This window comes from Pogoniulus pusillus, chromosome 11 (genome assembly GCF_015220805.1).
Source record: "Pogoniulus pusillus isolate bPogPus1 chromosome 11, bPogPus1.pri, whole genome shotgun sequence".
NCBI classification, from domain to species: Eukaryota; Metazoa; Chordata; class Aves; order Piciformes; family Lybiidae; genus Pogoniulus; species Pogoniulus pusillus.
This window is the reverse complement of record NC_087274.1, coordinates 1,506,808-1,519,691: the sequence shown is the minus strand read 5'-3', so window position 1 is coordinate 1,519,691 and position 12,884 is coordinate 1,506,808. Positions and strand designations below refer to the sequence as shown.

General features: G+C 55.2%; 1 protein-coding gene across 3 annotated transcripts; it reads left to right on the top strand.

The window, feature by feature from the left end:
• Nucleotides 1-742: 742 nt before the first annotated feature.
• TMEM100 (transmembrane protein 100) lies at nt 743-10,775 on the top strand. Of its 3 annotated transcripts, none has more exons than XM_064150508.1 (3): nt 743-904; nt 4,706-4,894; nt 8,739-10,775. In XM_064150508.1, exon 3 carries the CDS (start codon nt 8,801-8,803, stop codon nt 9,203-9,205), a length of 405 nt encoding a protein of 134 aa, XP_064006578.1. In that variant the 5' UTR covers nt 743-904; nt 4,706-4,894; nt 8,739-8,800; the 3' UTR covers nt 9,206-10,775. The 3 variants fall into 3 exon arrangements, with proteins under 3 accessions (XP_064006578.1, XP_064006579.1, XP_064006577.1); XM_064150509.1 differs by lacking the exon at nt 743-904 and adding an exon at nt 927-1,075; XM_064150507.1 differs by lacking the exon at nt 743-904 and having other exon boundaries at nt 4,803-4,890.
• Nucleotides 10,776-12,884: the final 2,109 nt, after the last annotated feature.

Here is a 12,884-nt window from a genome sequence, read left to right as displayed (position 1 = left end):
GCTGGAGGAGATGAGCCCTTGGCAGGATCTCTGTCACTGAGGAGTTCTTAATGATACACAGGGTGAAAGAAATCCTGCCCCCCCCTGAAGTTGATGGAAGGTTTGCTATTGGTTTCTGTGAGGCCAGGATTTCGCCCTGGAAGGGGAGTCAAAAGTACAAGCATGCTTCCAGAGGCTGATGGAATCCACCTGGTGCGCTGCTCTTTTTATCAATCATTGATAAAATACTGCCTTGAAAACATAAACTTGTGGTGAGCTCAGACACAGAACTCAAACATGCACTTTTGCAAGCCTTGGAAGCAAATTCTGCCTGCCTTTTGTCTGAAGAGAACGGGAACCAGGGTTAAAAGCCAACACAAACCCACCCGCTCCGAGCCGGCGCTCGGTATTCAGCTGAAAGGAGTGACTGAAGAGTACGGAAGGCAGCTAAACATTTCTAGGTGATGCAGCAGACTTTGTCCTCTAAAGGTCGCATCCAAAACTTTGTCCCCCCTGAGCAGTTACCTTCCCCCCCCCCCCATAAGTTCGCCTGGATCATGCTTTTGCAGTGCCACTCAGCGCTGCCAGCCCAGGGAGGGTGGTCCCCATCCACAGCCTTGCTGAGAATGATGAGCCTGGGCACCCTGCTTAGTGCTGAGCAGGAGGACACAGAGGAGCGGAAAATCTTCTCCCAGGCGCCGTGCTTGAGCTCACACGGGCAGGCCACGATGGTGGCGGAGCAAGAGACACGCAGATCCCCACCGTCAGCATCTCCAGTGGCCATGTGGGACCCTGCAGCGCCAGCACCGCCGAGGGGAGCGGCGTGGGCAGGGCAGGCTCCTTGCTCGCCCAGCCCAGCCCAGCCTGATCCCTGAAATCCGTCCTTCCTCCGGGCACCCTCCCAAAGACAGCCGGACCTTCCCCGGTGAGTGCCGCCCCGCCCGCCGCAGCTCTCGCCGCTCACTTTGCTCCGCTCCCTTAATTGTTTCGCTCTCACCAAGAACTTTGTTCGCAGTCCCTTGCGCAGGGAGCTGCATCCCCCTCTGGTGCTTGCTCCGGGCTGCTGCCCGCCGCAGTCGCGTCCGGCAGTGGGGAGGTAAGACGCGGCTCGGCTCGGCATGGCACCACATGGCACGGCTCGGCCCGGCTCGGCTCGCAGCCGCAGGACCCTCACGCCCGGCGGCCGCGCCCCCGCTGCTTCTGGGTGCCCGCAGGGCTCCCGCTCCGCTGGCGCCGCCGCCGCGCCCGGGACCCGGCTCCCCGCAGCAGCGGGACGGGCTGGGGCTGTTCGGGTGCCGGGGCAGCTCTGCGCCGGCCGGCTTCAGCCCCGCTCCTGCCGTGTCCCCGCGGGATGCAGTGCCGCGGATGGGGGCTGTGGGCGCTCCCGGTGCGTCTGCCCGGGGCTGTGCCTCCGCTCGCTGCGGGACGGGGGCAGCGAGCCCGCGAAACGCTGCCCTCGGCGCTCCGCAAGCTTGCCGAGGTGTGCGGGCAGGCAGCGCCGGCGCGTAGTGGTTTGCTCTAGGTGTGCCTGGGGAGTCTACAGGCGCGTGTGGACCTTTGCTATTTGCAGATAACAGAGTTTTGTTTGTGGGGAGGCTTAGCTGGCTCCCATCCTGCCTCCAGCTATGCCTGGGAAGTGAAAAAGATGTCCTTGTGGTACCTCGGTGGTGGGAACTTCTCGACATCCCGAGGCTCAGGCAGCTGGCACGGGTGGGACATGCTCTCCTCCTGCATCTGAAGTTCGGGGCCTGATCCTGAGCCCTTGTCAGCGCTGCCTGTGGTGCTGTGTGCCTGGGAATCTTCAGATGGAGAAGAGCTGCGGGGCTGTGTGCTGGAGAGCTGTAGCCCGCTGGATTCCAGATGAGCTCTGGCTCTCCATCAGCACAGAAGGGCTCCTTATGCTGCTTGCCGTGGTCACTTTCATGCAAAGCCAAGTGTGAAGCCTGAGCCTTATTACTGGCATTTCACATAAGCAAACAGGGGACCTATGCAAGATAGAGGGGACCTATCTATGCAAGATAGAGAGAATCAGGTCCAGAGCCTGAAGGCAGAAAACTTGAGTGTGTCCCACTGGTTCTGAGTAAAGTGCAAAGGAGAGGAAGGGACTGTGGTGGCAGAGGAATCGCAGCTCTCTGTGCTTGCAGGGAGATGTTCAGTGTGTGAGAAGCCCCCTGAGAGAGCACCACACTGAAATGGTTCAGAGGTAAAATCCTGGAAGCTTAGTATCAGCTTCTCGTGTGCTGCTGCTTCTCAGCTCTGTGGAGAGGGCGAGAAGGAGGAGAGAAGGAATCCAGGCTGCAAGAAGGTACTCTGTCAGTGAAGAGTTTTGATGGAGACTGATGTAAAACAATGATCTGAACTGTTTGTGGTCGAGGCCAAACGTAGCTTAGTTCCCCATGGAGCCATTCATCCCTGCAAGGAGTGATGCTGGCAGAGAGGCTCGGGAGGCACAACCATGCTAAGAAGAGCTGCTCAAGAACTGGCAGATGGGTGGAAGCGAGATGGTTTCAGAGACCTGCTTTTGCTTTAATGCAATCCACACTGTTTATGCAAAATGTGGCTTTCTTCTGCATTTCCCTCCAAAGCTCTCCCCAGAACTAAATCAATAGCCAGGGAGTGTGCGCAGGAATATTGCCAGGGAGACAGATGAGGAGGCTTCTGTCTCATTAGCTGCCTAAATATACTTGAGCCATGTCACAGGCTTCTTCCAAGGATCATCCAGGGAAGAACAGCAGCAGTTTGTGTCTGCGAGCTGGTGAGGGGCCTGGAGCACAGCCCTGTGAGGAGAGGCTGAGGGAGCTGGGGGGGTGCAGCCTGCAGCAGAGGAGGCTCAGGGCAGAGCTCATTGCTGCCTGCAGCTGCCTGCAGGGAGGCTGTAGCCAGGTGAGGTTGGGCTCTGCTGCCAGGCAGCCAGCAGCAGAAGAAGGGGACAGAGGCTGAAGCTGTGGCAGGGCAGGTCTAGGCTGGAAGTTGTTAGCAGAGAGAGTGATTGGCACTGGGATGGGCTGCCCAGGGAGGTGGTGGAGTGGCCGTGCCTGGGGGTGCTGAAGCCAAGGCTGGCTGGGGCACTTAGTGCCATGGTCTGGTTGGTTGGGCAGGGCTGGGTGCTAGGCTGGGCTGGATGAGCTTGGAGCTCACTTCCAGCCTGCTGGATCCTATGATTCTATGCAAATAACCAAAACCAGGGAAAAGCCCTGAAGTTTGTCCCTGGGAAAGGGCTTTTGTGAACTTATTCCCATCCCAGCTGAGGACCTCATGCCTCAGTGGTGCAATGAGCACATATAGAAAGGGAATGTTGGGTAAGATTAGCAACGTAAAGCTCTGCTGCTTCCCAGGTTTTACCCAGCTGCTTGGTCACCTCACAGCTGCTTCTGCAGCTGAGAGCAGTTTCCGTGGCTCTGCTCTCTGCTGTTGCCAGGCTCAGCTGCAGAGCTAATTCAGATGTCTGAGTTTGGGATCTTGTTTTAGAATGGCCAGTAACAGAACTGAACAGCAAATACAAGGGGCTTGTGCTTATGGCAGCGAGTCTTGGGTTCTGCTTGCCTCTTTTCAGAGAGGAGCCTTTGGGATCATTTTCATTGGGCTTTGTTACAGTAGAATAGACTGAGAAGTGGGTTTCGGTGGGAAGTGTGTTGGTACTGGCAGTTTACAGCTGGGAAAATCAGCACACAGCTTGGTGACAGTGGTTTAGCACCAGACTTGGTGGAGCTAGAGAACAGTTGGATGCAGAGAACTGAAAGGGCTTTTGCAGGCAAAACAATTCATAGACTCACAGAATCCAGCAGGTTGGCAGAGAGCTCCAAGCTCACCCAGCCCAACCTAGCACCCAGCCCTGCCCAACCAACCAGACCATGGCACTAAGTGCCCCAGCCAGGCTTGGCTTCAACACCTCCTGCCACGGCCACTCCACCACCTCCCTGGGCAGCCCATTCCAATGCCAATCACTCTCTCTGCCAACAACCTCCTCCTAACATCCAGCCTAGATGTCCCCTGGCACAGCTTGAGGCTGTCTCCTCTTGTACTGTTGCTGCTTGCCTGGCAGCAGAGCCCAACCCTACCTGGCTACAGCCTCCCTGCAGGCAGCTGCAGACAGCAATGAGCTCTGCCCTGAGCCTCCTCTGCTGCAGGCTGCACCCCCCCGAGCTCCCTCAGCCTCTCCTCACAGGGCTGTGCTCCAGGCCCCTCCCCAGCCTTGCTGCCCTTCTCCCAACACCTTCCAGCACCTCAGCATCTCTCTGCAATGGAGGAGCCCAGAACTGGACACAGCACTCCAGGTGTGTCCTGAGCAGTGCTGAGCACAGGGGTAGAAGAACCTCCCTTGTTCTATGAAGTGATTTGCCCAAAGAAAGCAGAGGCATAAAAGAGACAACCCCAGAGTGTTCCAGGTTGTGACTTACAATGGTGCAGGGAGCAATGGAAATTATTTTGTACTACAGGAGTTGATGTGCATTGCCTTGCCCTGCCTAACTCTTCCTGAGGGACTTGCCTGGGTTCTGACACTCACCACCAAGACGTCACAGCATCAAAATAAAGTATTACCTAGGGCCAGAAAGAAATGGGGGCGGCTGCTGCCAGGAAAGGAGGCTGGAGCCACTCGGGGAGCCAGCGGGAGAACATCTCCTGCTTCCGCCAGGCTGGGAGCAAGGGTCAGGCATGCAGCAGAGCCTTTCCATGCAGCAGTTCTGTCCTTAAGGAGCTGCTAAATATCCAACAATTTTTCTTGTAGGAAACTTCCACGCTAGGATATTGTCACCTCCGGTTGATCATTCAGCAACATCTGACACTTCAAAGCCCGGAGCAGCTCTCACCGCTGCATGGCTGTGCCGTGAATTGACACATGAGCCCCCGGGCGCAGCCTTCCTGTGCTCCCCGAGCCAGCGCATTGCTCACAATGGATTTCTGCCGGACCTGGTAGGTGTGTGCATGCCTTTGGCTCCCACGGCTTTTCACTGCGGCTCAGCTTACACTTCTTAGTGGCTCTCCTGTTTATCCAGAGGTAGCCACAGGTTGCCAGAGAAACGCATTCCTGCTGCAAGGCACCGCAGCTCCTCGGGGCAGCCCCGCTGGTGTGATTAGCGAGAGGATGCTGCTGTTGCTGGGGATCTTTGCCTCCGTTTCTTGCCCTGAAACTTGAACCAAGTCACCTGTTGGCGTAAGTCAGAAGTGACTTTGCTGGCGACGAGGACCTAGCGCCCTGTTTTCTCGGGCTGAATACCTTCACTCGCACTTCCGAGGGGTTCTGGTGTTTATTTAGCTTGCAGGCTTTCAGTAGAGGGCAGTTTGTTTGCTCTGCCTCAGTGCCTGCTCGCCCACATCCTATTGCAGGCAGGAGCTGTGCTCCTCACAGCTCCGCAGGTATTTCACCCTGGAATCATAGAATTAGTCAGGGTTGGAAGGGACCACAGGGATCATCTAGCTCCAACCCCCCTGTCATGAGCAGGGACACTCTACCCAGGGCTCCATCCAGCCTGGCCTTAAACACTTCCAGGGGCAGGGGAGGAATCAATGTTTGTAGGTCAGCAGATGATGTTTTTTCACTCATGTTAGTTTTGGTGGTATGAATTCTCTCATTCATAGACTCACAGAATGGGTTGGGGTGGAAGGGACCTTAGAAATCACCCAGCTCCAACCCCCTGCTACGGGCAAGGACACCTCCCACCAGCCCAAGGCCTTATCCAGCCTGGCCTTGAACACCTCCAGGGAGGGGGCATCCACAACCTCCCTGGGCAACATATGCCAGTGTTTCCTCACCCTCACTACCAAGAATTTCTCCCTAATCTCCAGTCCCAATCTCCCCTCCTTCTTTCTTCATGAATCTCTTTACAGGACAGCTAAGATGTTTTGTGCTCACTGGGGAGGTAGCTGAGGAGTGTAGAAACAGGAGCAGATACACTTTGACCTGGTGTTTTCAGAATAATCAGGTTTATTATGAGCCCAAATCCAAGGCCTCTCCAAGCTGTTGGGAACTTTCCTTGTTTCTGTGGCTTTTAGAGAGAATATTTGGACTTTTGCATAGTTATTGCAATGTGCTGGGAACTAAGAGTCTTTCCCTATGGAAAGTGGTGATCCCCCCCCCCCCCCCTCTTTCAAATTTAACAATAAAACATTGAACAAATTGAATATGGCTAACAGAAAGGTCAAAAAAGGTGACAGTTGGGGACCACATTCCCCTGTTCTGCTGAGCTTCTGCAATGTTCTGTGGCTAAATAATGCAGCAACATCGTGGCACCTTGTACATCACTACTGAAAAGGCAGAACTTGGCCTCACATCCACATCTGGGCCAGACTGAAGGTCCTCTGGAGCAGCACTGTGGCTTTCCTGGGCTGTTTCAGCTCCCATAGTCCTGTGGTATGGTTTGAAGAATGAAGCAAGAGAACCTAGGAGCACTTAGGATACCGAAGGTGTCAGCACAGATCTGTTTGCTTTCTCTGATAAGCACTGACCAGATCCCCCTCTTGCCCCTGGAGACACCAAGTACCTTCCCAAAACCAAACAGAATCATGGAGTGGTTGTGGTTGGAAGGGACCTCCGGAGGTCATCTGGTTCAGACTCAAGCAGGGTCACCTGAAGAATGCCAGCTTGGAAGGGACCCCAAGGACCATCTGGTCCAACCTTGCCAGGTGATGGGGCAGCTGCAGTGAGCTGGGCCAGACCCTGGCAAGCTGAGGCTGAAAACTGCCCAGTGCAGGGCACTGCACTGCTGCCCTTGGGAGCTGCTTCCAATATCCAGCTGTCCTCATGGGGAAGCATTTTCTTCTGGAGTCCAAGGGGAATCTCCTCAGCAGTAGCTTGTCCCCATCACCCCTTGTCTTTGCCATGCAGCTCCTTGTAAAAAGGGAGTCTCCCTTCTCCTGGTAGCCACCCTTTATGTCCTGGCCATGGCAATAAGGCCTCCCCAAAGCCTTGTCTTCTCAAGGCTGACCAAACCCTGGTCCCTTGTCATCCTCTTTCGGGGGGGAAAGGCTACTCTGTCTTGTAGCTGCTGAGCCCTGAAGAAGGCTGTGCACAGCAAGGGACAGCATTTTGCTGAGCATTCCTCCTTAGAGCAGAAGAACAAAAGCTTTGTCAAACCAGAGCTGAACTTTCCTTCTCTCTTTAGGATGCAGGGAAAGTGGGGTACAAGCTCTCTGACTAGAGAGAGAGTGCAGCCTGCTCGTGTCTGTGCTGCAAACCAGTGAAATCCTCTTTCTTGCAGCACACAAGGTCAGCTACATGAGCCACAGACCCAAGGGCTCTCCACAAAGGATGAATATATCTTAGCAACAAGGGTGGGAGCGGTGGGAAAGGAAAAGGAGAACACAAGTATCTGGCAATTAACTTCCTAGTCCCAGATGTGAGGGTGATAAAAGTGATAAAAGCATTGCTGCAGTGCCAGCCCTCTTCCTTCTTCTCCAGGCCGTGCCTCCTGCTGCTCCTACCAGGGAGAGCTGCACAGCCCCTGCCAGAGAGCCGTGAGGAGCCCTGGCAGCTGCTCACAGCAGAGGAACCTGGGAGCTGCCCACTCCTCTCCCTGGTGTGTGCTGGGGTGCACTGAGCACACAGCCTGGTCTCAGGCAGCACAGCCACAGTAGCCTCAGCCCTGTCAGAAGGTCGCTCCAGGGTAGCTCCTATGGCACCAGAGCCCCATCGAGATGGCCAAAGTCTGTGGTGCCAGCTGCAGCAGTGGGAGGCACAGGCCCATGCTGCCCTGAGCAGGTGCACTCCAGTTAAGCACTGGGCTCCATGCACCCAAAGGCTGTCCTCCTTCTCATGCAGATGCAGCCAAAGTGTGTCTGTTGCCTATAGGACTGTGGGAGTGCACACAACGTGGAGCCAGGAGAGCATCCTGCTGTGACAAAGCAAGAGGCTACGACTGTTAACCTGCCTCCCAGGCAGCAGCATGGGTGTGGTTCCACGGACCCCGCAGGACCCTGTTGGTTTTGCATTAAGCCAATTTAAATGGCAAGCTGCCAGCCTGGCGTTGAGCATCATCACTGAATCATAGAATGGTTTAGGTTGGATGTGACCTCAGACATCATCCAGTTCCAACCCCCTGCCAAAAGCAGGGATACTTCTAGCTAGGCCAGGTTGCTCAAGGCCCCATCCAACCTGGCTTTGAACACCTCCAGGCTTGGAACCTTCAAACTTCTCTAGGCAACCTGTTCCAGTGTCTCACCACTGCCATGAGGGAGAATTTCTTTCCAGTGTCCTGACTACATCCAGCTTCCTGATGTTGCTGTAGTGGTAGGTTCCCATTTGCTGGGTGCAGGGGACTGCCTGCATCCCCACCCTCCCCACACCCAGAGCTTAGGTGTGACCATCTGATTTGTGCTGCTCAGCGGCGCTGCGCAAGGGCTGGCTGTGCGCTCCTGCCTTGTGCTGGGCCAGTTCTCACCCCTGGTTTTGGGAGGCAGGTTGCAGCCAGGCTGCAGTATCTGAGCAGGTGCATATGTAAAAAAACAGTGGGAAAATGTGTGAGCAGGAGGAGAACTTTTAACCAGAGGAGCCTGTGGACTTCCCCTACTCACCAGAAGCTGCAATGCCATAGAAATCCAAATTGCATCCAGAAACGCTGCCTTTAGGAGGTAGCTTACAACACAGCTCAGCCCACACTGCTTCCAGGCTGGTGTCTGTCTCGGCCTGTAACTCTGCCACGAGGACTGACTCAGCTCCTCCACAACCAGCAGTGTTCCAGTTAGTCTTGGGCATCGGTTCTGGTGGGATCAGTGTCTGGCAGTGGTAACCCTCCTGAGCTGAACTCGTGCTCTTCTCTCCACAGTGCAGCGTGTGCTCAGCAGAGCCTGCTCTAGCCTGAGAGCTGACCGAGGTGAGGCAACCAAGATGACAAACGAACCAATTAAAGAGATCCCAGGCACTCCAAAGCATCCCGACCCCGGGGCCGTGGAGAAGAGCAACAACAATGACTGTGTGATAACCACCATCCCTCTGGTCAGCGAGTGCCAGCTGACGGCAGCCACAGGGGGAGCAGAGCTCTCCTGTTACCGCTGCACCATCCCCTTCGGCGTGGTTATCCTCATAGCCGGCGTGGTGGTGACTGCCGTGGCATACATCTTCAATTCCCACGGATCGATCATCTCCGTGTTCGGATTAGTCCTCTTGTCGTCGGGACTCCTTTTGCTGGCTTCCAGTGCAGTCTGCTGGAAAATCAGGCAGCTAAAGAAGAAAGCAAAGAGGCGAGAGAGCCAGACAGCGCTGGTGGCGCATCAGCGAACCTTGTTCGGTTAGAGGCACCCGAGGGAGGGCTGGGCAGGAGGCAGGACTTGACTATTTATCGCTGGGAGACACTGCAGGCGTTAATTTAGCTTTGGAAACCAACTGCCAGCAGAATGGATTAAGAGATACTCTTTAAATTAATATCTCTGCAAGTGCTCTGAAATATTTTCCTTCCTGCAGCCTTGGGAGTGATTCTTTCCGAGAGGGAGGAAAATCCACTTGTCCTCCCCAGGGAGCAGGCTCATCTTAACTGCAGTCACCCTAACTGCACTCCCCAGCCTGCTGATCCTGCTGGAAAGGGAGCTTGTGAGAACGAAGGAAATAATTGGAACTGACTGGAAATGCCAGAGATCTCCTTAAAATACACACTGTGACGTCTGACCAAGGGAGAAGCCACAGCGTCTGAAGGGACGGCGAGCTCACAGCCTGTGACTTCAACTGGAGCTCCAAACAGACACCCCCACCCCCGCCCCCGACAAAGCAATAGCAACCAGACCCTCTGCAGATTGCTCAATAAGCTGATTCTTACGTTTTATGTAACTGTCCCCTCCCAATACCTGTGGTACTTCACCTCCCCTCCCCCTTCATTTTTTAAACCAACTAATATGGGTTTTGTTTTCCTCTCAGCTAGCAGTAGGTAGCAACCTGTAAGTAATTCTGTCGTCTAGGCTAAATAACGAGGGATGGGTATAGCTTAAGACAGGGTGAGGCTGGGGTTTGTAACTTGACGTGGTCAGGTTCAGCACTTTTGATTACTCTGCTATAAAACCCCCGAGTAAATGTCATTAAAATAACATCCAGTGCTGCTAGACCTTCCGAAGCCCTGGCGGGGCTTAGCGGTGCCGGGGCGCTTGTGCCGCCAGCTTTGCCTGCTTCTCTTCGTAGAGCAACATCTGTGACAGGAGCTGGACAGGAGTGCTGCTGATCCCTGCCTGTGGACTGTGGCTTGCTTAGCAGCTCAGCTCCTGGGAAACCACACAGTCAGTCCTGCAGACACCCAGGCGGTGCTGGGCACAGCTGTGGGTAATGACTTGTGGAAGCAAAGTCACCTCTGGGGCGTTTGCTTTGGGATGATGAGTCGCAGGTGCCAGGCGTCCCCTGCGTGTGTCTGAGGTGTTTGGGGCTGTAACTCTGGTGTTCTGGAGGTCTTCCAGCTTTGCTCATGTGGTGACTGACTGGGGGGCTGCTCTGAAGCAAGCTAGGACATTTCTTCTTCAGCTCTATTAGGAAGGGCAAGTGTTGAGCCAAGTCACAGGCTTCCAGGCCAGTGTGTATGAGGGTGTCAGAAGGAAGACAAGCTGCAGAGAGGGACTTGTGACAAGGGCTGGTAGTGATAGGATGAGAGGGAATGGATTGGACCCTGAGGAGGGCAGATTTAGACTGGAATCTGGGGAGAAATGCTTTACAGTGAGTGTGGGGAGACGTTGGAACAGATTACCCAGGGACATTGTGGATGTGCCCTCCCTGGAGGTGTTCAGACCTGGTTGGATGAAGTCTTGAGCAACCTGGGCTGGTGGAAGGTGTTCCTGACCATGGCAGGGGGTTGGGACTGGATGATCTTTACAGTCCCTTCCATCCCAAACCGTTCTGTGAGTCTTCTCTCTGTTGAGTCCTCTCTCTCTCTCTCTTTCATTTTTCCTGCCTTTGCTGCTGCCACATCAGCCAGGCTTTTGCCAGCATGCCTCCCCTTGGCCCTCCAGAGCCTCTGGCCTCCGTGCTGGCTGCGGTGGTGGCAGCTCAGCACACACCTTCGGCAGCTCATCCGGAGGCCCTGCGCTTCAGCCAGCCAGGCGCTCTGCCCTAGGTGCTGCCTTTCCCTCTGCCCTGCCTGCTTTAAGCTGGCTACATCCACCTCTTATCCCCGGATCTGCAGAGTGCACTCCCTGTTTTAAATAGAGCAGGCTGGCTGGAGGGGAGGGCTTGTTTGCAGGCACTATTTGCGTTGCCACACTCCGTGGTTACCAGACGCTATAATAAAATCACTTGCATCAGAGGGAAGCTGACAACACATTTTAGCACTTCCACAGCCCTAACTTAATCACGGCAGGAAGCTGTCCTGCTGCTAGCAGAACATGTTGCGTCACCAGAACATCTGACACCGGTGTCAGGTGTCAATCACTTTGCTTAAGGTCATTAAAAATATTAGGGTGTCCCCTTACGACGTCCAGGTTTTGCCCGAGTGACAATTCGTGGGCAGTGCATGGCATGATAAATAATGGAACAGGTGGGCTAAAGGGGGGTCCTTCCTGCTCGAAACGGGGGGGGACACACTGACATCAGCAAAGCCGGGCAGGCTGGGGAGGGCTGTTTACCTCCCCCTGCCCCACACCGCAGTGGTTTGCTGACTCCTCCTCCCCCCTCCCCATGCCTTTGTGCTCAGAGGGGTTTTGCAGGCTGCCGAGCCGAGGGCTGCAGGGGCAGCTCAGCCCCCCAGCAGAAGCAGCCTGCTGTGCTCTGCAGAAGTCCTTCCCACGCGTGGGTCCTCCCTTCACCGCTGCTGTGATTCAGGCCAGCTCGCATGCAGGGTGTGGGAGGAAAGGAGAGGAGCAAGGTGGGGCCCAGAAGAGAAGGCCAAACTCAGTGGAATGGAGGCAGTGGGGCTCAGGGCACAGTTTGTTCAGGCAGGGTAACTAAGGGCAAGCAGGAGTCGCTCTGCTGCTGCCAGAGGTTTCCTCTCCTTTACCCCTGCTCTGTTCTGTACTGTGCTCTGCCTTGCTAGCCGTGGGACACCCAGGCATGCAGCAGTGTGGAAGCAGTGACAGGCAGCACTGCACCGACCCTGGGCAGGGTCCCCTGGCATGGCAGAGCTCTGGGTTCAGCATGGTGTCCCCTCAAACCAGCTACCAGACAGCTTGAGAGGCCTCCAGGTAATGTGGGGGTGCTGAGTGGCACCAGCTGTGTCCCGATGAGGCAAGGTGCATGCATGAGCAGCTTCATCTCAAGCACTCAGTGGAAGCCTGCAGAGGAATTCGCTCATTTCACACAGTCATGGAGTCATGGAATGGCTTGAGTTGGGAAGGACCTTGAAGGTCATCTGCTTCTGACCCCCCTGCTGCAGGCAGAGACACCTCCCACCGAAGCAGGCTGCTCAGAGGCTCATCCAGCCTGCTCTTAAACACTTGCAAGGATGAGGCATCCACCACCTTTACTTTATTTTGTCCTTTTCCCAGAGAATCTAAATAGTTCCTTCGTGAGGAAGACTCCAGCTCTGGGTCCTGGTGTCCCACAGGAGCAAGGCAGAGTTGTGAGCAGTTGAGTCAGAGCCCTCACGGTGCCGAAGGTGTTTTCATGTTCCATCACTACGTTGCCACGAGGCCTTAGAAACTGGCACAGACTTCTCCACTGTGACTTGTGTGCCCTGACTCTGGGACAGGCTGCAAGGAGCAGTGGGATCTTTGCCAAATGCCCAGTGGTGCCCTCCCACACAAGCCTCCCAGCCTGGGCTTTTCCTTCCTGCAAATCCACATATTGCAGACCTTGCCACTATGAAACTCTTCCTCCCTGCTCCCATTGTCCTGGTTCCAGCACAGGAGCACCACATTCTTCTTGGCCCTTACAAAGCAGTCACTCTAGGGGAGGTGCTGTGTGAGGGGGCAGCACTGCAGAGTCACAGAATGTTAGGGGCTGGAAGGGACCTCAAAAGATCCTTCAGTCTGACCCCCCTGCCAGATCAGGGTCACACAGGGCAGGT

What these genes read in the sequence shown, in the direction of transcription:
- TMEM100 (XM_064150508.1), top strand. Translation starts at nt 8,801, where the DNA reads ATGACAAACGAACCAATTAAAGAGATCCCAGGCACTCCAAAGCATCCC.